The 23,047-nt window shown below is 41.1% G+C and overlaps 1 protein-coding gene across 4 annotated transcripts in view; it reads left to right on the top strand.

The window, feature by feature from the left end:
• Nucleotides 1-23,047, top strand: part of PTCH1 (patched 1) — a 131,611-nt gene that overhangs the window by 86,893 nt on the left and 21,671 nt on the right. For all 4 annotated transcript variants that reach the window (XM_068237362.1, XM_068237367.1, XM_068237376.1 and 1 more), the window contains 4 exons: nucleotides 8,943-9,085; nucleotides 13,326-13,506; nucleotides 15,969-16,249; nucleotides 20,689-20,826. In XM_068237362.1, coding sequence (XP_068093463.1) covers nucleotides 8,943-9,085; nucleotides 13,326-13,506; nucleotides 15,969-16,249; nucleotides 20,689-20,826 — 743 coding nt within the window. The remainder of the gene's footprint in view (nucleotides 1-8,942; nucleotides 9,086-13,325; nucleotides 13,507-15,968; nucleotides 16,250-20,688; nucleotides 20,827-23,047) is intronic.

The raw sequence follows: 23,047 nt of genomic DNA, 5'->3' as shown, positions 1-23,047 counted from the left end.
ATTAAGGCTTTAACGTTAAATAGCGATAAGCGGCAACTGTATTAGCGGCAACACCGTGCGCCATTATTCGCAGGCGCCATTTTCAGATGGATCCGATCAGGTGGCAGGCAGGGCGAGCCGTCCTGTACTGCCTCTGATAGGCTTCAGCCTGTCAGATGCCGGCGATCCCTGGCCAATCAGAGGCTGGGGATCGCCGATCTCCTTTACGTGCGACGCAAACATCGGGGATTTCTTCCCCGCGTGTTTACATTTCGCCTGCAAGGCGCAATCGGAGGCTTGCAGGCTGTTCACGGAAACTCCCTCCGTGAACTGATATGGAGCGGCCGTTTCCATGGAAATACCACTGCAACCAGCCGTCGCCTATCGGCGTTGGCTGGTCGTTAAGTGGATAAAATAGAAGGTATTAGCAATTTTCAAGTTTTTTTGGCTGTGTAAATTGAGTTCCTTATATCTCCAGGTTTATTTTCCTCTGTCATCCACTTGCTTTGTTTCACATGATGGAGACTGCGGCAGAAGTCGGGGCCACCTTAGTTTCTGGTGAATGGCTATTATGCTTAAACAGTTCCATCAGTCATTTTAAATCAAATATTGAGTATAGTGCAAGTAAAGGGGGACACCAGGCAGCACATCAAAACTAATGCAATTCCATTGTATTGATGTATTTGTATTATTAAAGTACATTAAACCTCTTTGTAGCTCTCACGTGTTGGTGGTTGTCCATATCCTGAACAGAACACTTTTTTGCTGTGTAGGGAGTCATTCACTTTGGTAAAGGGAAATTCAACTTTTGTTTTGAAAAAAAAGTAAATTCTTCAGTTCAGCTCCATATTTTGCAAAAATTGATGAAACTTTATTTTGGCTTGATTCGTTTTGTTTTATGTGCATATGAAACACAGTCATTTCACATTATTACTAACAGAAACTGGAAAACAGGAGTGTTCAAGTTTTCTATCGGTCACTTGATTAGTTCCAAGTGATGAACATTTTGTAACAATGGCTCCTGCCCTGTTGCAGCTCCCATCTATATCTATGACCATTTTATAACAAGTGACATTTCCATTTAGGCTTATTGAGCAGAAAGTAGTACACTGTGGTAGATCTGCCTTACTCGGACATTCCCACACAATAGTTAGGAGAAAAAGTGGCACATAACCAGCTACATTTTCATTGGAGAACGTACTTATAAAAATTCTGAGGATAAAAAAATAGCCCTTTTTTTTTGTTTTTTTCTGCACTTTCAACTGTCTAATTTCTAGCTCTGTAATGCCAGGTTTTGCCTAAAGAGCGATCAGATTTGGTTGGGTTGCATGGTGATTGCCATACAGTAACACAACTGATCCACGTGAGTGGAATAACAGATTGCCAGCTGCGACCGTAAAGTCAACGTACACAGTCCATTTACTTACGTTGCTGTTGAATATTGCTGCTACTTCTTAAAGCAGTTATCTGCAGGAAACTGGCATACAGGGTGTTTAAGACACCACTGCTCTCCTTGGTACCTATTGGCATTATCCACTTTTTAAGTTGGTAAACTCTATTTAAATATAGGGTTACCACTCTATAAATATGGTTATTGTGGATTGCATAGTTTTGGTCAAATTAGCAGTCATGATCAGGCTGAAAATAGTTATAGTTTATTAAACTGGTTATCTGAAAAGTGGTGTTATTTCTGCTGCTTACACAAACCTTGTTTAAAACTGGAGTTGTGCTTTAAAGAACATCAAGCAATAATATGGGCAGTATAGTAGGTTTGTGAAAAAAAAATGAACAGTAAGCTTATGAGCTAGAAAAGGAGGAGAGAGAGAGAGAGAGAGAGCAAAGGATCCTGGGGAAGAGCACAGTGGTAGAGAGAGTTGAAGTGGCAAGGAATGAGGGAGTGCATATACTGAGTTTTAAAGAATGATGCATTTGATGGAGAAGTGAATGCGCAGCTTGTAAGCAAGAGGTTGAGGTGATGTGTAATAGCTGTGGACTGATTCATGTTGTGATCACTGTGTAAGCCTTTGTACTGTAGGGTGTTTTCTGAGGAGGGCTGTGTGTGTGTGTCAGTTGTGGTTTTGTGGCGAGCTAGACTTGGGTGGTATTGCATTTCTGGTCACATTCTCCAGTGGGTAGGTTTAACAGTCTGTAATCACACACCGAGACATGCCTCCTTGTTTGTGTGGTTGCACAAGTTTTTACTGGTCTTATTGTTTTAGCTCTTTCTTTGCTAGAGAACTTTTTATAATTCTAAAATGAGTGTTTAAAGAAAACACTCCATACTAAGAGAAAGAAGAAAGCGCAAGCAGTTCTGACTAAACTCTGTAAAAGCAACTGTAGCTGTGTAATTGCATTCTTTAAAAATGATAACATCTCCTTTTCAACTGAGTACTTTTTTTGTGTTCTGATTGTAATTTTATATTTGTTTTCAATGATCTATCTTTTCATCTGCTGGACTCCCCTGCTTTCCATCTGGGAAAGTCTGATTCCTTCTGCAGCTGTTGGGTAATTACTGTAAGTGCTTAGAAAGTGGCTTGTCCTTGTTTTACTAGTAACAAGGTGTGTCATGACTTATACAAGGAATTACTATGTGTGTGCAATTATCTTAATAAAGAAGTTGTGAAACGGTTTTATATTTTGGAAAACCAGAAACGGCAATAAACCACCTACGTTATTCATCGGCCAGTCTTTGTGAACTGCTTTTACTCCAATACAGTTTGCTGTATGGTAGCGAGATACCAATCATTATTATTTCACCTTTCTTACTTTGTTTCTGCACATACATTGCCATTTCACAAGTGATCTTGAGGCTTGTACACACTTTCAACCTAGTTTGCTTGTAATGATTGTTTTTAAAGTGTGAACTTGTAGAGGCTGTCAGAGGTTGTTAGCCACTCAGTTAGTGCAGGTGTGAATGATTAGTAACAAATGTTCCTGCTCTGTGCAGCCATTTTTTCATGAAGGTAGTAGAAATACTTGTGTATTTCACAGTACATATTCCAGACTTGAAAAGACAGATTGAAAGTTCAGTTGTCTGCAATCTGTAGTGGAAGGGTAATTTTACTAACCTTCACTTAAAAAACTATGTGTAGCAGTGATGCATCTGTTTTAGTAAGTTGTACTTTAAATGTGAGCTCAGAACAGCTGTGTTTGAATGGGTCATAGACAAATCTTGTAGCATATTTTTTTTGCCATTGATGATTGAAGTGTAGCCAAGTTGCTTCAATCTTCCACATATTCCCCCAGCAGGTTTATGCAGTGTTCAATAAAAATGTCTGATTGCTCAAACTGCTAATAGTGATTTGAGGACCATGTAGTCAACCAGTCTGCACCCGGATCCCTAATGGTGCAAAATGTACAACAGCAAATGAGAAGGACTGGGTCGCCACATGTAGTTTGCAGTTGATATGTTGTGGCTATGGTACGATTAAAATAAGCTTGTACTGCAAAATTCAGGTGGCGATCCAATCCTTTCCCCTTGCAGGTTATGCATTGTTACCATCTTCGTGGATTGCTCATACACCTCTTTGATGGCTGCTCGCAGGGCATCAAATGATAATCACTCCAACTTCTCAAAGATGAGGCATTTTTCACCAATGATCAATTTCAGGTCAAGTTGAGTTTGTGCCTGTGTTTGCAAAGTTGCTGTCCGCCCATTGCTATCCTCCTTCTTGTAAGTGCAAATCTAGACACCCTGTTGGAATCTCTTGTGCATGATGTAACATCACCACAAGCAGCCACTAAATCCTAAGGGATATTTACAGCTTTGCTGCTTTTCTAACATAGGAACCGTGTGGTCCTCCTCTTTACTTGATCATTGACTTCTATCTTCGGGAATAATTTCAAACCGTTTAATGGGAATAGATATTTCTAAAATATAGTTTATAAAGAAGCTCTGCTCTAAAAATTGCACAACATTATAAACTAATCACAGCATAATTCCATTTCGAGTAATTTTAACAATCAATAGAATACAATAAAATACCCCATAAGCAACACAGACATCCTCTTTTTCTGCTCTTGGTTTCTGGTTTCTCCACTCTTCACTTCCTCCCCTAAGGAGCTCCTCCCCCACACAACCCTATCCCACACACCCCCGCCTGGTAGTAGTGCAGTGTTCAGAGTTCACCACACCTATTTCCCCGTTCCCTGTACTTACCATGGTGATGCCACATACAGATATTGGCTTTGCAGGAGCATTCCAAGGATGCAATTTACTTAAAGGGAGCCTAAACTGAGAAGGATGTAGATTTTTCTTTTTAAAAAAAAATACTGGTTGCCTAACTCTCCTGCTGATCCTGTGTCTCTCTAATACTTTGTCACAGCCCCTCAACAAGCATGCAGATCAGGTGCTCTGACTGGAGTCAGACTGGATTAGCTGCATGCTTGTTTCAGGTCTGTGATTCAGTCACTACTGCAGCCAAAGAGATCAGCAGGTCTGCCAGGCAACCGGTATTGTTTAAAAGGCAACATCCATATCCCTCTGTTTAGGTTCCCTTTAACTTTCACCATGTCTGCTATGGTTCTCTCTCCCATCCCATCCTATCCTAGTCTGCTGATTCAAGCAATGGTCATCTGGCTGAATTTCCCTGTTCCCATCATATTGACTTCAATTCATCAAGCATTACCGCATTTGGTAATGCTTAAAACAGCAGATTTTTCAGACCATTTTGTAAAATGTCAATTCATCAAGGCTGTTATCGCATGGCAAGCAGAAATTACCAAGCAGTGAGGTAAATTACTGACTTGTGCAGTAAACACCTCAGCAAATATCAATTTATCAAGATTACAGCATGCGGTAAAGGTCCGTATCCTGTTCGATAATTACCGGCAGCTGTGGTATGTCGAAAGCAGTGCGGAGACTGTAAAGGAAGCTGTGATTCACGGAAGCAGAAACTGATAACCTGCGATTGACATGAGCAGAGAGCCAATAACAACTGCCTCTGTCTCATGCAAGTCCCTGCGATGGGACACATTGCCTTTTCAGGTGGAACAAGTTATTCTACTCCCAGGCAAACCAAGAGGTTCCCCCTGTAGCCCTTCAAACGTTTAACCCTTTAGGTTCCTGTTTGAAGATGCTGAGGAACTAGTGAGGAAATCACCTAAGCATGGAATGTGTGATGTCGCCTGGAAGTTCTTCTAAGCTGTGGCAATTAAATAAAATGTTAAGAAAGACTAATAGACAGTTTCAGAGCAAGCAGAGGCAGTATAACAAACATGTACATTCTAAAGGGATGGGGGATGCTTCTTACTCTTGTAATGCCCTCATTGCACAGAGATCAGCATGTAACAAAACAGACAACTCCACACTTTGTGAATTGAAGCCCATGGCTTCGGTAGATTTCCGAACTTCTACCGCACCTGTGAAAATGTTGATGAATTGGTAAAAAAAAAGTGTAAAACACCAAATGCGGTATTTTCCTGGCTTTTTTTTTTTTTTCCAACACCCTTTGATGAATTGTAGCCATTGTGTTAGATTATCATTCACAAGCGCACAGCATTAGATATTTCCAAGGACACCCAGTTGCTAACCAACTTAATGACTGGTTGTATCCCAATCGGCTTGCAGACAAATTCTCTTCTGTTTATTGGATAGTCCAACCCATTGGATGGATTGGATGTTAATATAGGTATGTGTGCATTGGGCTTTAGTGCCTGCTAGCTTTCTTCAGCTGTGTTTTTTCACAGGACTTTCTATAGAAAGCTTACTTTTGTGTGCCACCTTCGTGCATGAATTGTGCTCCAGATTACCTGACTGCCAGTGAGCATGTGCTGGAAAGTATTCTGCCTCTCAGTGAAGTTTTCCTCTCTAGCTAACAGGATGGCAGAGAGGAAGGCAGCCGTTGAGAGTGAATAGATGTTGGCTGTGATCTTTACACATGCTGGCAGCAGATCCCACATCTTGTATTAGCTGTACAAGTTGAACAGATGGAACAAATTGACAAAATCGTGTTCACTCACACTGTGCTCAAGAAGCAGCTGAGATGCTATTTGAAGCCTAAAAATGAAGAATTTTTATTAGTTCTTGCCTCCCTGCATCACAGACCTTCTATTTTAACCTGGCAAGCAGTGGCTCAGTATACTTAATGAATATTGCATGCAACCACATTGCTTGTGGTCTGCTGGGCAGCAAAGGTCACCCTCTGAGTAAGCTCTCATCCATTGTGTTTTTATGGGACCAGCACCTCCTCTTTTCTTTCTTTTTTTTTTCTTTCTTTTTTTTTTTCTTTTTTTTATTTCAGAAATAACTTCAGAAATTCCCTTTGACTATTTTTAATCTAGCTACTCTTCCATGCAATAGCATATACTATATGTACAGCATGCAATCACTGTAGTAAAGATTCCTTTCAACCTAGAAATGCATCTAGGTGTGTAGAATGATGATAGTAATCTTCACACACAAGGGACTATAGGAGTTCAGTAAGTGTTTTCTCCATAGCTGAGCACCAATGGCTTTCCTAATAAAGGCATTTCACTGTGCCGGAATGCAGAAGTAAAACATAGCATTTATTACATTCCTAGTGTGCAGCTGTCATCCTCTCATCAGTCTTTAAAGCATCCCGACTAGATGAAGATTTAACAATGCCTTTCCAGGAACAAAGGTGATGGGAAGAGAGCGAGAGGGTGTCCCTGTGTCACTGATATATAGTCCTTCATATTCAGATCGCTGTATCCCGGACAACATGCAGATACACATGAAGGAATAGCCCTTGGCCTCATGAAAATCTGCAGAATTTCCCTAATAATCGGGCATATGCATAAGGGTTTATGTGTGCTGGGAGACAGTAATTTGGAAATCAAGATCTTTGGATTCTTGACATAAGATCTATTCTAATTCATATAACTCTCCTCTACCCACAAGCCAGAGATTGAGTGTAAACTTGTTTTTCAATGCACATCTGTAGTCAGCCAGATTTACCATGGCCTTGGCCTGCTCTACCTCTCAATTCAGAGTTTTTGCAAGGAAGCCCAGTAACCTGTCCCCAATTATTTGCAGCTGTACATATACAGTAATATTTACTATATATAACAAACTATGATTTTTTATTTTATGACACGGATACCTGTTCTGTAAGAAAATTATTTTTCTACATACATTTTTATCAGCATAAAGTGGGTGTGGCCTACAGTGTGACCTCTGCTAAAGGGCGGAGATTCAGTGTGCCCACAGGTTCTAAAAGATGTAACTCCAAACTTGCCTGCAGTGTTAAATAGTAGGTAGGGCTGGGTAGTGCAGTCTTACCAGCTTGTAGATGTGAATTTCACAAACATGGCTTATCCCCAGTGTGTCTGATTTGATACTTCTAATGTAATAGAGACTTTTCTTCCTTCCCACCTTATACAAGCAATGTCCTACTTTCAACATTGGTGTAAATGGGGTTTCAGTCATGTTGTGGGCATGCAATTGCACCTCCTGTTTGTGTATATTAACATTTGAGGTTTTTCAAAATGCAACACTGAAGTCTGGTTAGTAACCGTTGTTCTTTTGCAACCTTACCCATCACGCCTGACTAAAGTCTCAGCCGATAATCGGACGCGTGCACATAGGCTCGCGACCCACAAGCTATCCACCTGGTGGATCAACTCCCCTCCAGCAACTGCCAATCCCATTGCACACCGGTTTGTTGTTACTCCGCATAGCAACAGTACACATTGTATCTGTGCAGCCCGGCCCAGCGATGTTGCATGGGCAATATCCATCAAAGGTGTGTATGCACCTTTAGGCTGATGGACACTAGACTCTTATGGTAGGGATTAGATTGTGAGCTCCTGTGAAGCATGCATGATAAAAAGGCCCCTGTTTAAAACAGTGTAGGATAGCGGTAGTAGAAAATCAGTAGTAATAGAGTAAAATATCGGTAATATTTTACTATGATCTTACCTTTTCCTACTCTCACATAGAACTCTCTGCTGGTGGTGCCTAACCTTAACCCCTCCCCCTTGATGGATGCTCCCCCCTCCCCCCCTACTTACCCAGAGTTTCCTCCAGCCCCTAGCAGCTGCTATGTCCAACACCGCAGCTCTGCTCTTAGCTGATGGCTCCTGGTCCCCTCCGGTGCAGAGGCCGACCTTGCGAGTGCCTGCGCAGTACATCTGGACAAAGCGAATTTGATTGACAACGGCACAAGCAGGGCTGTGGAGTCTGAGTTGGAGTCGAGGAGTCAGTAGGGGCAATTTTGGGCACCCGGAGTTGGAGTCTGAGTCGTGGTTTCATAAACTGAGGAGTCTGAGTCGGGAGTCGAGTCGGATGATTTTTGTACAAAATCCACAGCCCTGTTAAGTATTAGACTAAGGAGTCGAGGAGTCGGAGTTGGAGCCATTTTGGGTACCCGGAGTCGGAGTTGGAGTCGGAGTTGTGGTTTCATAAACTGACTCAGAAGATTTTTGTACCGACTCCAAAGCCCTGGGCACAAGTGCAGTAGAGGACGACCTCGCAATGTCAGTCTCTGCATCTACGGATACCCCGGGCCGGCAGCTGAGAGCAGAGCTGCGGCGTGGGACATAGCGGCTGCTAGGTGCTGGAGGAAGCCCCGGGTGTGTAGATTCTTCTTTTATTTTTTTTTTAATTTATTTATTTTAAATAGCCTGGAATATTCCCTTTTAGCTCCTGGTGGGCACACAGTGGTGTACATCCTGCTTAAAAGGGCGGATGCTATAGTGGGCACAGGGGCCTCCTACTATGCAAACTGCGGCTACATAGCCCCCTGTGTTAGGACAGTTGGTTGACAGGACTATAGTAAAGTGCTGCTGAAAATGTCCGCACTATATAAATAAATAGTAATATTAGTTTATTTTAATAAGGCAGAGTATAGTAATACATTGCCAGGTGACAGAACTTTCTTTTGCTGGCTATAAAAATGAAATGGTATTAGCACTGATGCTGTTTTGTAAGGTACACCCAATAGAGAATTCAGTGTCATGCTGCTCAGTTTTTACTTCGCTCATCACTTCTCTTTTTTCAGGACTACAAGATACATTTGACAGGGAGTTTGAAGTTGGGAAAATCACCTACAACAGTTATAAGAACGGTTCAGATGATGCGATTCTTGCCTACAAACTCTTAATTCAAACCGGAAACTCAGATAAACCTATTGATCTCAGTCGGGTAAGCCATAAGAAATATACGTTTTTAAATTATCCAGATTCTTAAAATGTGACCCCAGGTAATAAAAAATAACGTGAAGGTAATCATTGTTCATGGTGTACCTTATGTTAATTAATCCCACCTGCACATACAGATTGGGATATATGGAGCCATGCTATAATAAAACAAAACAAAAACCTTGCAAGCATATCCCTGTTCATTGAGGCTAGCTTCACAGTGGTCAGTTGTATAATGCATGCGTTATGAGTGTGTACTGCAATGGAGACTAAACTTTAATGCCAAGCCTTCATGCAGTGAGTTAGAATAACGTGATCGAGGAGTCGGTGCATTCTGGGTAGCAGGACTCACGGTTTCATAAACTGAGTAGTCAGATTATTTTTGTACCGACTCCACATCCCTGCTTGTAGCAGCTATACATCTTTACCTACTATTCTGCTAATGCTATTCAATACTAACTAACTTCTAATAACTTTTACACACTAAGGCATGGAACCCACTGAAATCAGCAAACGCAAAACGCAACCGCTAGCGTTTTGTCTGAGCGGTTTGCAAGCGGATTCATGCGCGTTTTTGGTCGTGTTTTGCAACATTGTATTTTTTTGCCCAGCGGGTGCGTAGCGTTTTGCGTTTTGCGTTTTTATCCTGATTGGTCCTGTGAATTATTTTTAATTTTGTTAGTGTGCTGAACCGCAAAACGTTAGCAAAACCGCTCAGTTTAGGTTTTGCTGAGCGTTTCTGCTAGCGTTTCAATACTTTACATTGAAGCGCTAACGCTCCCAAAATGCTGCAGGTCCTGCGTTTGCGTTTCTGGGAAACGCAAACGCTCCTGTGGAAGTTGCCCCATCCATTAACATTAGCCCAGCGTTTTGGCAAACTGCTAGCGTATCGCAGTGCTGCCAAAACGCTGCCAAAAGCGCTCCTGTGGGTTCCAGCCCTCACAGTAATTTATAGTTCCATACATTGTGCTGTAGCCAGCTACAAGTCTTTGCTACAGCAACATGTTACATGTTGCAAAGTAGCTACTATATCCTAAAGGCACCTTGAAACAGACTTGAAACAATGTATTAATTATTCACATATAATATAGTTCAATTTTATAGGTGCTCAGGAGCACAAAGGCAATGCAAACACTGAGGTGGCAAAAAGAGGGAGGGAGGGGGGACTACTTTGGTTGGGCTCAGGGATACTTGAACTTGTCACAGATACTTATACAGTGAGTTTAAGGACTAAAAAAAAAATAAGTCCTATATAGAATAGTCGGAAAACATTTTGACATTTAAAAGCATAGAGGAATGTTTTTTGAAAGCATTTATACACACATTTGGAGGACTGCTAATAAGGGGTACTCAGATGATATTCACAATAAGGGGTAACTCGGAAAAACGCACCATAAAGGGGTACATGCTGTAATCATCATTTGAGAAACACCGGCCTTTCATTTTGTGTGTCAGTTGTGTGACATTTTAATTTGACAAAGGGGTACTTTACCCAAGCACCCACTGTGCCCACAGAGCTGTGAACTCCTTCAGATGAGCTGCTTTGAGTTATGTAGCACATTTTTTAAAACCAAACAATGTTTACAAGCCTCAGTTGATACAAAGGGTACCATTAGGAGACACTTCTTACAAAGCTATCTAGTGACCTGTGTCAGCTGGTGGCACTGAGATATTGGGTCAGATCAATGCCCCAGGATGCATGAAGGGATAGTGCTTTACTGTTAGTATGCAGAGGTATAGTTTGGTTCGCCAGAGCCTGCGGATGGGTTAGTAGGCTTCAGTTTAAACTGGTGCTACATCCTGCTTGAGATATGGACATTTAATCTGTGAGCGGTGTATATAAATATTATTTATGATTTTGACTGGCTCCAACACAGAATAAAACAGCGCTCAGCTACAAGCTTTTAAGTATTTCTGCTAGTAAAATAGCATGCGCTCAGTATGGATTTTATATAGGAGTCTTGATTGAAGGAAAGCTCCTCTTACTGGTCATTTAGTAGAGATGTAGTTTGCCAGACACATCTTGAAGACCTGCTGTTATTCCATCTCCAGACGATTAATTAACTCCAGATACCTCAAATCATTGGGGGCAAGAATAAGAGAGTTGTGCTGCTGTCACTGTTTCTCATTTCATTCAGAAGACCTCAGTGTGGACTTTTGCCAGGATTTTTTTTTTTGTAATGCTGTAGCCTTGCCATTGGATATAATGTTTGGGGTGAATAACCCTGGCCTTCTTCTGCATTTGTCCTTGACTTAAGTTGTCCTGCTAGGCCTCACCAGTGCTGCCGTTTTGCTGGCCATGAACCTCTTCAACAGAAGGGTTAAAGGAAACCAAACAGCACATGTGATTAAATAGCAGTGGTCACTTTAGTCAACAAACAGGTCATGGAGGGAAAGTACAAGGAACATTTATGCAGATGTTATATTTTTATTGCTCTCCTCCATTTACTGGGTGGCATTTCCTTTAGTGTTAACAGCATAGGTTAACTGCACCCAGACGTGCAGGGGGATGTTTGCCAGGTCTTTTTCTCCTTTCTGCTTTGCTTTGTTTCTGCAAAATGTTCCTCCAGTTTGGCCATTCCTCTCCGAAGAACTTGCTCCCCCCCCCCCCCAATCTCCCCCAGCTGTAGACATTTGTTGAACACGCTGGTCCATCAGGAGAGGGCTCCAATTCAAAAATGGAGCAGGCTTGCTAGTGTAATTACAAGGGAAAGGAGGAAAGAAAAGAGAAATGTTTTTGTTAGATGGGGAGTCATATTTCTTTGGAATGCAGCAACTGTTTATCCATTTCCATTCCGTTCACTTCAAGTGTAATTAAAAAGCAGAGATGTTTATCATTTCTGTTTAAGAAAACAAATCAACATCATATGGCGCTTGCCCCTTGCATTTCTAAATGTGATCACTTAAAGTGGAAATCCGAAATTGTGTGTAAGCAAATGTGTATGTATAAATACAGATGGGAGTATATACAATTATGTTACTCGAAGGAAACAGCTCTGTCTGAACAAGGGGCCCCCTCAGAAACGTCCGTGCTTGTATAGTGTTCAGGAACATTAAGGCAGAGTTCATACTTGTCAGTGTGGAAAACGCAATCTTTTCTTGCACGCACATTTTCAGACACTATGCATGTTTGTTAGCAGTTTTCTACTGTGTCTAATGATTGTCAATGAGAAAACTCACACCATGTACATCATTTTGCTGCACTGCTCAGTTTTTTTGTTGCATGCGAATGAACGAACGTTTAAAATTGTAAATACATTTACATGTACGTGTAAGTAAGTGCACTATAAATTTTTTTCCTAGGCTGCGGTCACAGTAGGCAGTTAAAATGGCAGATAAAGTAATCAGAAAATTCTCCACCCACCCTCCATAGGATAACACATTACTCCATTTATTAAATCATCTTGGAAAAATAGCAAAAATATGGCAGCATACAAGCTGATGCGTTTCCGACCCCACCGGGTCCTTAGTTGTAGCTGTCAAAATGACAGATCAGCCAGGTTTTGGACTAGTCCATCTCCTCATGTAATTTTTCTATTTACAGAATCAACTGCTAAACTGCAGTTGCTCAGTCCAGCTGTCAAAATACTATGCAAAAGAGTAGGGATGCTGGCTGATATCTTTGTATAGATCATTTCCATTGAGTTATTTCGCAAAGAATAAAGGTAGCACTGAGAATCCTCCATGAAGAGATGGACCAGTCCAAAATATGTCAGATCTCTGTTTCTCACTACTAACTGACAGCATGCAACATAGGAATAAAGTAATTTACACTGCATTTAATTCTGGGTGAAATGTACATTGCATATGTATGCATTTTAAATTTTACAATTTCGATTGATAGTTGTCCTTTAAGTACAAATGCCAGAGAAGGTATGGGATTGTAAACCCTACCTAAATCTGTATAATGTACAAGGGTTCCAAAAGTGTTTGCTGGAAAACAATGGTGGCTGCTCGATAAAACAAAAGTGCATGTGTTGCCCACAGCAACAGGCTGCAGTTGTCATTTTCTAGTGCACATTAAGAAATGACACTTTTTTTTTGTTTTTAATTCATTGTGTCAGAACATACCTAAATTGGAATGATTACTGTGACTGTACACATTTCAGCAAAATATGCTGTGTGTATTTTCATGTCAGGAAAAAAAAAAACCTTGGAGCTTGAAAACCACAGTTTTATGTGTGACGTCTGAGTTAATTTCAGTTCACTTATGTGGCGACTTTCCACTTCTGTCTGTTCTTCAGTTGACTAAACTGCGCCTGGTGGATGCAGATGGAATCATTCATCCAAATGCTTTCTACATCTACTTAACGGCCTGGGTGAGTAATGACCCTGTAGCCTATGCTGCTTCCCAGGCCAACATCCGCCCTCATCCTCCAGAGTGGGTCCATGACAGAGCAGACTACATGCCTGAAACCAGGACAAGTAAGTAGGACTTTGCCTCTGGCCTTAAATTGTTTATGAAGGGCTTCCTCCACCCCGCACTGCTTTCACATGACATTGTGCAGATCGAGCAAACTTTTCAAGGCTGTTCTGTTTTAATTTGACAACAGTTTTCAGCTACATTTTTTTTCCTTAAGTATGTAAGGAGTGGTGTGGAGGTTGGGCTGTTGTTTAATGGTTTTTTTCAGCTAGTTAAAAGTAAATTCTCTATATTCTATCTGTTCAACAGGCTTTTCCAATGTTAGCGTTGTGTACAAAATGTTTCAGTTTGGAGCACTGAAATACTCATTTTGGGCAGACACACACTGTAGAGTGCTTTTTGATCTTTTTTCGGATTTTAAAAACACGCACCTTCGCGATAGCGACAAAATTATCACGGTTTTTCAAATTTGAATGCAAGTCAATGGGACTGTGTTTTTAAAAACAGATCGAAAAGCGCACTGCAGTGTCTCTGCTCTCTCTTACATAAATAGAAGCATTGTGGTGTGAATAGAATCATTAGGGTACTACAAATAGGGGGAAAAGGAGCATTTTGCACCTATGAAATAAACTATAAAAACAAACTGTAAGCTTCTGTGTATATATATATATATATATATATATATATATATATATATATATATATATATATATATATATATATATATATATATATATATATATATATATATATATATATATATATATATTTCAATTAACTTTATGGATACTACATATAAATGTAGCACTGTGGAGTAAGAGCATTATTGCAGTGTAATGTTACACTGAAAAATAGCATGCTTCAGGCCCACTATTGCTATTCACTCTCATGTATCTTTCTCTGCTTGGAATCCACACACATCCCTTTAATCAGCTTGTTTTGGTTTTGTATTGTTTGTGCTGTGATACAAGATTAAACTGATTGTAGAACCGACTAGCTATGCTTTCCCCAGCTGTCAATAGTTCTGTGCAACTTCTCACAGTCAGAACACATAAGGGCCGGGTTTCCACTTGAGCCGAGCGTCCGCCTCTGAGACAGACGCTGACATTTGTGCAGCGCGATTAAAGATCCAAATTCGCTATGGGTATTCCGATGCATTGTCCAAAATTAGGAGGCAGTCTGTTGATTTCAAGAAGTTGTGTACGGATAATCATGCAGAATCGCCACTAGTGGAAACGGGCGCTTAAGGCCCTTTTCCACCAGCGCGTTTGCGCTGGCTGAATCGCAAAACCGCAAACCGCTAGCGATTTTACAATCGCTACGGTTTGCTTTTTAACATGGGAATCGCGGTAGGTCATTTCCACTACCGCGATTCGCTTTTGTCGGGAACGCGAACGCGCGGCGGAGCGATAATTGCCGCGATTTTGCTATGCAGTGCATAGCATAGCAAAATCGCGGCCGCAAACGTCGGGGGAATCGCCGGTTTTGCGATTCAGCAATTGCTAGCGTTCAGCATGAACGCTAGCGATTGCAGGTGGAAAAGGGCCCATACTGTGCTGTTGGGAGCTTTAATTGTCCCTCAGTTTAACTGTTACTACTGCAAAGTATAGCCTTTGTGAAAGAATCAATGACTTTGAGACAATGAGGTCATTGGGTATTGATGTCTTTCGTGTGTGTGTATATCCACAGTTTAGTTTTTTGTTTTGTTTTGGTTGTTTTTTGTTTTTTTTTGTGTGTTTTGTATCTCCACAGAATATATTATGTCATTTGGATACTTTTTTTTTTTTTTTTTAATTTTTTGCAGTCATACAGTCAGTCTTGATCTATCATAGTGTATGTGAAAAATGATGACATACCCCCAAGGGACAGTAGTAGATTGGAAAATATCCTTGCTTTGTACTACTGTGTGGTGACAGGTCCACACATGTCATATAATTGGTGTTATAACTTGCAGCTCAGTTGTAAGTGTGCATATATTTTCCACTCTTAAGAACAAGGGGGATTGGAGACCTTGAAAACTTGCAGAAAGTGCAATTGGATAGAAAGTTACAAAAAAGAGTGCTTTACTGTATCCGAACCCTAGAGCATTGTGGCAGCCAGCCAAGTCTTGTCTTAATGAAAATTTATAGTTGAGATTATAATAGGGCAAATCATGTTTAGCAAGTCAACTGAATGACCCTGCAGGGTCTGGAACACACAGCAACAGCAACAGAACTCTAGCAGTATGACTGACTGGAATTTGTATATTTCATTTTTTTCTGTCTTATTGTGGTAGATCTAAGGTTACTGTTCTATGATAAAAGAAGCATGGAAAATCAAGGTTCCCAGACTATTAAATGATCATATGTTCTAAATTTCCTAAAACAAAGACCTTTTCATCTTCTTAGATATTTCTCTGCCCCAGTCACGGTCAACAGCTTTACCTAGTCCTTCTGTGTTTGTATTTTCCCCAGTGATGTAGCAGTTTGTTTTAACAATTTATTTCATGTTTAGCATTATTGATCTTGGTGTTTTTGTTCTGTAGTCCCTGCAGCTGAGCCAATAGAGTATGCCCAGTTTCCTTTCTACCTCAATGGCCTCCGAGAGACTTCAGACTTTGTGGAAGCTATAGAGAAAGTGAGAGCCATTTGTGACAATTATACCAGCATGGGAGTGTCAAGTTATCCTAATGGTTACCCGTTCCTCTTCTGGGAGCAATATATTCGTCTTCGCCACTGGCTGCTCTTGTCCATCAGCGTGGTCCTGGCCTGCACATTCCTGGTGTGTGCCCTGTTTCTGCTGAACCCCTGGACTGCTGGAATCATTGTAAGTTAATAAGGTTCTTTGTTGCAGTGAAATTCCTTTCGGCATAGCTCTTGCTACAGCCAGCAAGGTTTGTTTATGTCTGGATCTCTGGTGGAATAAAGTATGTTACATCATTCATGATATGTTTATTCGACTTTGAAGGGGAAGAGAGGGGAGGGTTTGCAGCTACAGAGTAAACCTTAAAAACGTAATCCTCCGCACCATGGATTTATCCTACATGTATAGGGAAGTTGAAATTTCTTTCTCAAATATGGCAACTGCTATCAGCATTATTATTTATTTTTTTCCACATTAAAGCAAACCCTCTTTAAAACATGGGTGTAAGAAACTAAGCAGTAAGGATGAACATTCTCTTTGACTGTAATATAAACATAGATGTGGAGAACTTTGTCGGTCCCATTATTATTAATTGAAAAAGTGCTCTAGGCCTCCTGAAAAGTGATTATTCAAAATACATTGTCCCTTGTATACCTGTATGCCGTTTATGTTCTGTCACAGGTGAAAAGAAATCCAGTTTTGCTTATTCCACAAAGATATTCTAAAATAGCTGCGACACATTTGTTGGTACCCCTAATATGCATCGTAAATGATTGGATCAGAGTTTAACGCTGAAACTAGCTGTTTTACTTGATTCAAATGACAGAGCTCTTTCCTGCAATCAGTCATTCATGCTGTCTAAATGGAGAAAAGTCATCCCTCTGCTGTGTGGTGTTAGTATATGTCCCATGCTGAAAATGGACCACAGAAAAGAAAGCAAAGACCTGTCTGAGGTCATAATGAAAATTATAGACCATCATGTTAAACACAAAGGCTACAAGACTATCTCCAGGCAACCAAATGAGCCTGTAGCAACAGTTGGAAGCAGCTGAGTCAAGGTGGCTGCTTAGGAATTGAATCAAAATCCTGCAGATAGTCTGTTACACTGGCCACAAATTAGCCAGTATATCAGCATTTGTCTGTGTATTCAGGTGCACCAAACCTAGCAGAGTCGGCAGTGCTGCTAGGCTTGGTTTGTCCGCCTCCTGCCTTTGCCATGTGCGCTGACATTATATACCGGCGTGTCTAACAGAAAGGAACATATGCATAATGCTTGTTCGGGTGGAACAATCAAGCTATCTAGCCACTACTCCTCGCAATTAAGCTAAGAAATGTGACTGGGCCCCGTTGGAGAACACTAAAACCATATCAAGAGAGGGGTGAGATCCCTCTTGTGTTGAACAACAGTCCTTATATTGCATCAAACATTGTTGTACTGGGCAGGAGTGTGCGGACTGTTAGGTTGCCAGCCTTTGCAAGTGACTATTTTTTTCCCATAAATTGTTCAAGCTTGCTTTGGGGAGCCCCCACTCAATGTGGCATTAAAATGGGTATGTGATGAAATTTGCCCCGCCCATTTTAAAGGGGTTAGTAACAAAACCATTATACACAGGTGCATAGTCTTTGCTTTTGTGTTATATGATAAAGACATACATGTCTGCATGTTTTAACAAACAGCTATGTATGGCTAGCCTTGGTCAGGAAACTACTGTATATACTTGCACATAAGCCACCCACGGGCACTTTCATTGACCTGCTTTTGCCACAATAACATTACTGCTCTTTATAGTAATGAGTTTTAAAACGGGTTGCCAGCCATAAAACCGAATTCCATTTACCCACTGCACTGTGTTTTTTATGCAGCATGCAACCTTACTCTGCATTGCAATCACTCTAATTTAATCAAAAATATGTTTCTGCTGTAATAAAACTTATCTCAGTCAGCCTGGCACTATTTAGTACGTTGCTGATGAGAAGAAAGCTTGCCATCACCCCTCCCACATTCTTGCTCCACACTGATTGGCTGATGGCAGTTCAGTGAGCTGCTAAAATACCATCTATGCTGTGCTACAAAGCAAGCTAGATATCACCGTGCAGTTTCTAGGAGGAAAAAAAAAGTAAGGTAGCAATGACATCAGGATTGGCTTCAGTTAGAGGGAATAAAAAGGGAAATGCCAGGAACAGTTTTCTCTTTATCTATTATATGAAATTCACTAAAATCAAAACGTGGACAGTACAATACATACAGTATGTTATGTAAGTAGAACAAGTACTGGTATTTATCTACTTATATATATGTTTTTCCTTCTGGGATAGTATGGCTGTCCCTCCTACTTTAAGGCTAATTTCACACCAGGACGTTGCGTTAGAGGGGGCGTTAAGGTCGCATAACGTCCCCCTAACGGAACGCCTGGTGGTGCTGGATCTGGACGTCAGAGTGAGCCGCGTTGTGCAGCTCACTCTGGCGTCCGTGATGCGTACTCTTGTGCGCATGCGGCATCACGTGGTCCCGCCGGCCAATCGCCGCACAGAGCGGCCGCTCCAGGAAGTAAACACTGCACGTCACAACGTGCAGTGCATATTAATTAGCCATGTGCCTGGCCGCTCTCCGCTCCTCCCCAACACAACTGAGCATGTGCAAGCAGTCTAACGCGGCTCAGCCGCGTCTAAAGTACTGCATGCAGTACGTTGTCTTGTGACGCAGCGTTACAATGTAACGCAACGTGGGCACTGTGAACAGCCCCATTGATTTTTCATTACTGTGCAGTGGGCTGCGTTACAGGCTGCTCTAACGTGCGCCTGTAACGTCTCACTGTGAAACCAGTCTGAGGCTGCCCTGCTCTAATTGGCTGGTAGTTGTGGCAGGGCAAGTCTGGTGGAAGTAGCAGATAATCAGAGGTGACTTCACAGGGGGCATCACTCTGCTTGGTTTCCTATTTGCTGCTCCTTTAATATTTATATTTATTTTGTTACATGCTAATTGGGTATGACATTTAGATCTATCTGGATTGCATTCTACCTCAGTCTGTGTCCAAATCCGACCTGATGGGCAGAGAACATATTACAAGTATTTATGTAATGGTGTAACACACTGGACGTCCTCAGATCTTTTCATGGTGCAAAATACAATTCGTATCCTAGAAATATAGAGAACTGAAACACTAGGTTGATCTGTTTAAGCAAAGATTGTTCAGGTGAAAGCCTCTTTGCTGCTGGCCTTCTGCACTAATTACCAAACTGCTGTGCACTACAACGCTGCAAGGAGTGACCAGTAAAAGCATGGCATCGTAATGCCTTCTGACTTAGTGTTTTCATCCATGCCTGTATGATGTATAATTAGAAGGGTAAGATCAGCACCCTGGAGCATTATACAGAGCTAGTGGCTAATGACCTAATTCTCCTGCTGGAACCTCCCACTGTTTCTGCGTTTGAACAATTTAGCGACCCCAAATGAAAGCAGTGTTTGTAATATAGTTAGAAGAGCTACAACAAAGCTGTGTCTACTTTGTTAGAATTTTCACAATACATGTGCAGACCTAGGGAGAGTTTTATGGTAAAGATGAGACAATCCCCCACTATTTTATTTATTTTCTGGGAAGAGTCTGTTATTGAATGTGAGCAGGAACATTTCTGATACCAAGATTAGTGGTCATTTCTGAAGTGTATATATAAAAATTGAAGTGGGATATTAAAGTTCATCTTACATTTTTTCGAGAAGTGTTCCAGAGGCAGAAAGCAAGCATTCAAGTGGCATGTAAAATGTGTGTGAAGCAAGTCTGAGGGATGAGCTTTTCCCTCTCTGCTCCCCCCACAATATCACCAGCGAAACTTGCTTCACTGCTTGCTTTGTCCATAGAAATCCATCCAAATTCCCTAAAAGCCATGAGGCCTCTCTGTAACCTGACACCTATTAGTTTTCTCTCCTTCTTTTTTACTATGCCTTAAGCTAAGGATTTTACATAAAATGCTCCGCAAAATGACTATTTCCTTATTAGTAGTTGGGTTTTTTTTCCACTGCTTACTCCAAAGTTTTGTCTATTAGAAGATGTGAGGGCGAACAAGGTCAAATGTTATATTTACAGTCCCTCTTGTGGATAAATGCAGTACTGTAATAACCAGTGTCTTGTAGAATGAGCCACTGACCTATGAAGTACTGTAAAACAGCAACGAGCTTTGTTTTTCCTGTCAGGGAGGGGTTACACTCGCATTTGCGCAGACGATTCCCCGCAAGCGTTTTGCTGCACGATAGTGCATTTTGCAAAGCTTTTTAACTTGAGTCGTGTTTTTTTTTTCTTAGCCAATGATTTCAATGTAAAACCGCATGCTTTATTTGGCAAAGTAGTGCAGGTTGCATTTTTTTTTTTACGCAATGCGGAATCGCATATGCCGCCAGAAAACGCACATGCTCCATAGAATTATGTGATTCCGCATGCGTCTTTTGTATGCTGCAAAATGCTGAGGATTTGCTCAACTCAAGTGTGACTCCTGCCTCAGTATTGTATACCTTGCATTTCTGACATGTTAACACCTTTTTTTAATAAAAGAAAAAGATACAAATCTCGTGCAGCGTATTTTAATGTGTCTAAGCAAGTGTTAATGCTGATGTGTTCTTTACTTGGTAGGTTCTGGTTCTGGCCCTTATGACAGTGGAGCTATTTGGGATGATGGGCCTCATTGGAATTAAGCTGAGTGCTGTGCCTGTGGTGATACTTATAGCCTCTGTGGGCATTGGAGTAGAATTTACTGTACATGTAGCATTGGTAAGTGCTGTATTTGCTTTTATCGGTTTATATTTTGTTTGGTTTTCGATTACTTCCTTTTGGAAATATTTTATTATGTTTCAGTGTTCTGCATACATTGTTTATACTGGTTGCTATGATTTTTACATGTTATCTTTGCTTACAAAATGAACTTGAAATTATTTTATCTGCACTGTGTGTTTTGTCTGCTAAGCTGTACTTTTGCAGAGATAGACAAGATTCCTAAGCTATCATTGTAACATTAGCTGAAAAAGCAGAACAATCATTGCAGCATATAATGGACACATTTTTCAATTGGAGTTCAGTGTCAGCGTGCAGATGCATTACCAGTGCAAGCAGAGAGTGTTTATGACAGGGTTGGGTGCATCTGTTGCTGGGTTCATCATGTTCAGCACAAAATAGTAGTATTTAACTTACACTATTGTGTCCCCTCTGCTGTTTCAGCCTTTTATTGGCGTTTTAAAAAAAGACTTTTTTTTTTTTACTAAATTACTCTATAGGGCTATTGAAGGGTGTTGTGTGGGTAGGAGAAGCCCTATTTAGATTTTCAGTGAGTGCATATGCATTGTATTTGCAGCATTTATTCCTACTAATTTAATACACTCACAATTTATATTGAAAATATGGATGTTTTAAAATGGCCTTAAATGTATAAATAAAAATATACATGGATGCAAGGGAGTTGGGGCTCATGTTTTACAAAAGTAGAGGCCATCACCACAGTTCTCGCTGAATTTGGGCCTCCTCCAAGCACAATGTTCTACTTGCCAGGATCCCACATCATCCTCTTCACTGTCACCAACACCATCATAGTGCATGGTTCTCTTATCTGGTCGACGGGAGGGCATGGCCACTGCACTGGTGGAAAAGCCAGGGTCATTTAAACTTTGGCTAAACACTGATAAGAATTGGTTGAAACACAGCTCCAGAGTATCAGTCAAACTGTTCCTTCACTCCATGACCCTGGCTTACATGCTATGGCATAGCAGGCCCCCAGTTTTTTGTCCAGCTACCCTGTCCTACTTGACAGTCCAGTCAGCCTGTCCTACTTGCCAGTTTGGACCCCAGCCTTGTGTAGTTGGCCTATTCTTCTTGTCAGTCCAGTTGACCTATCCTTGTCAGTCCAGACCCTAGCCTTATTCCAGTTACTCTTTTTCATTCAGCCCAATTGCCCTTTGTTTTGCCTGCCAGTCCAGATCCCAGCCTTGCTCCAGTAACTTTTCAGTCAGTTCAGTCCTTATCCCAGCTTGCTTTAGTCACCCTGTCCCACCAGTCAGTCTAACGACCCAGACCTGCATGTAAGTTTATTGCCCTGTCTAATAACACTGTGCTGCCAGTCTATTTACCCTGTTCTGGCAGTCAGTCTAGTTACCCTGTCCCGTTAGTCAAGTCTACTTATCCTATCGTGCCTGCTCCTGGTATTTGCTTGTGTCAGTCCAAGTAGCTGTCATGTCACATCTGTAAGTGCCTTTAGACATTGTTGGCCTTCGTATTTGGAAGACCTGGGCCTGCAGGCTCAGGGTTTCACTGGGCACCCAGATAAGTTTTATGTTCATTTTGAACTATCAGGCTTCTACATAGCAAACAAAAAGAAACGAAAACACTGCAAAGTACAATCTTGCCTTCTTAAGACAAAAGTGAGACACAGGTTATTATACAGCATGTGATTATTCTCCTTTGTCTGGAATGGAACACTGATATTTAGTCACTATAGGACTTTAGTAGGCTGAACTAGCGAACATACACAGGGCTTTTAAGTTCTTACTAGTCCACTGCATAAAGTCCTGGTGGTTCTGGGTCTCTGTAATGTAACGTGATGTCCTGTATTGCTATTTATCCATGTCTTACCTTAAATTTTCCAAGTATACCTGGTTAATGAGACTTGGGGGGAGTGTACAATTCAAAATGTACAGGATTTTCAAACACTCATCAGGGCAAGCTTAAACCTTGTTTTTTATTTGGATCATATTAGCAGGTATGAAAGCTCCATGTTGTTATACAACCTTTTAGTGTTATATATATGGGCAGTGTATTACGCATAAACACTGAAGACAAATTGTAGACATTCTCCCTGCAGTTAATATTATTCTGAAAGACGATATGTGTCTTGTCAGGAGTCACGTTTGCAGGTAGAAGTCTCGGCCCTTTCACACTGCAGCAGTGTGGCATTTTTACCGCAGCCTACCGCAGGGTAATGCAAGTCTATGGGTTAAATCACATT

This window comes from Hyperolius riggenbachi, chromosome 1 (assembly GCF_040937935.1).
Source record: "Hyperolius riggenbachi isolate aHypRig1 chromosome 1, aHypRig1.pri, whole genome shotgun sequence".
In the NCBI taxonomy this organism is placed as follows: Eukaryota; Metazoa; Chordata; class Amphibia; order Anura; family Hyperoliidae; genus Hyperolius; species Hyperolius riggenbachi.
This window is presented reverse-complemented; position numbering and strand designations above follow the sequence as displayed.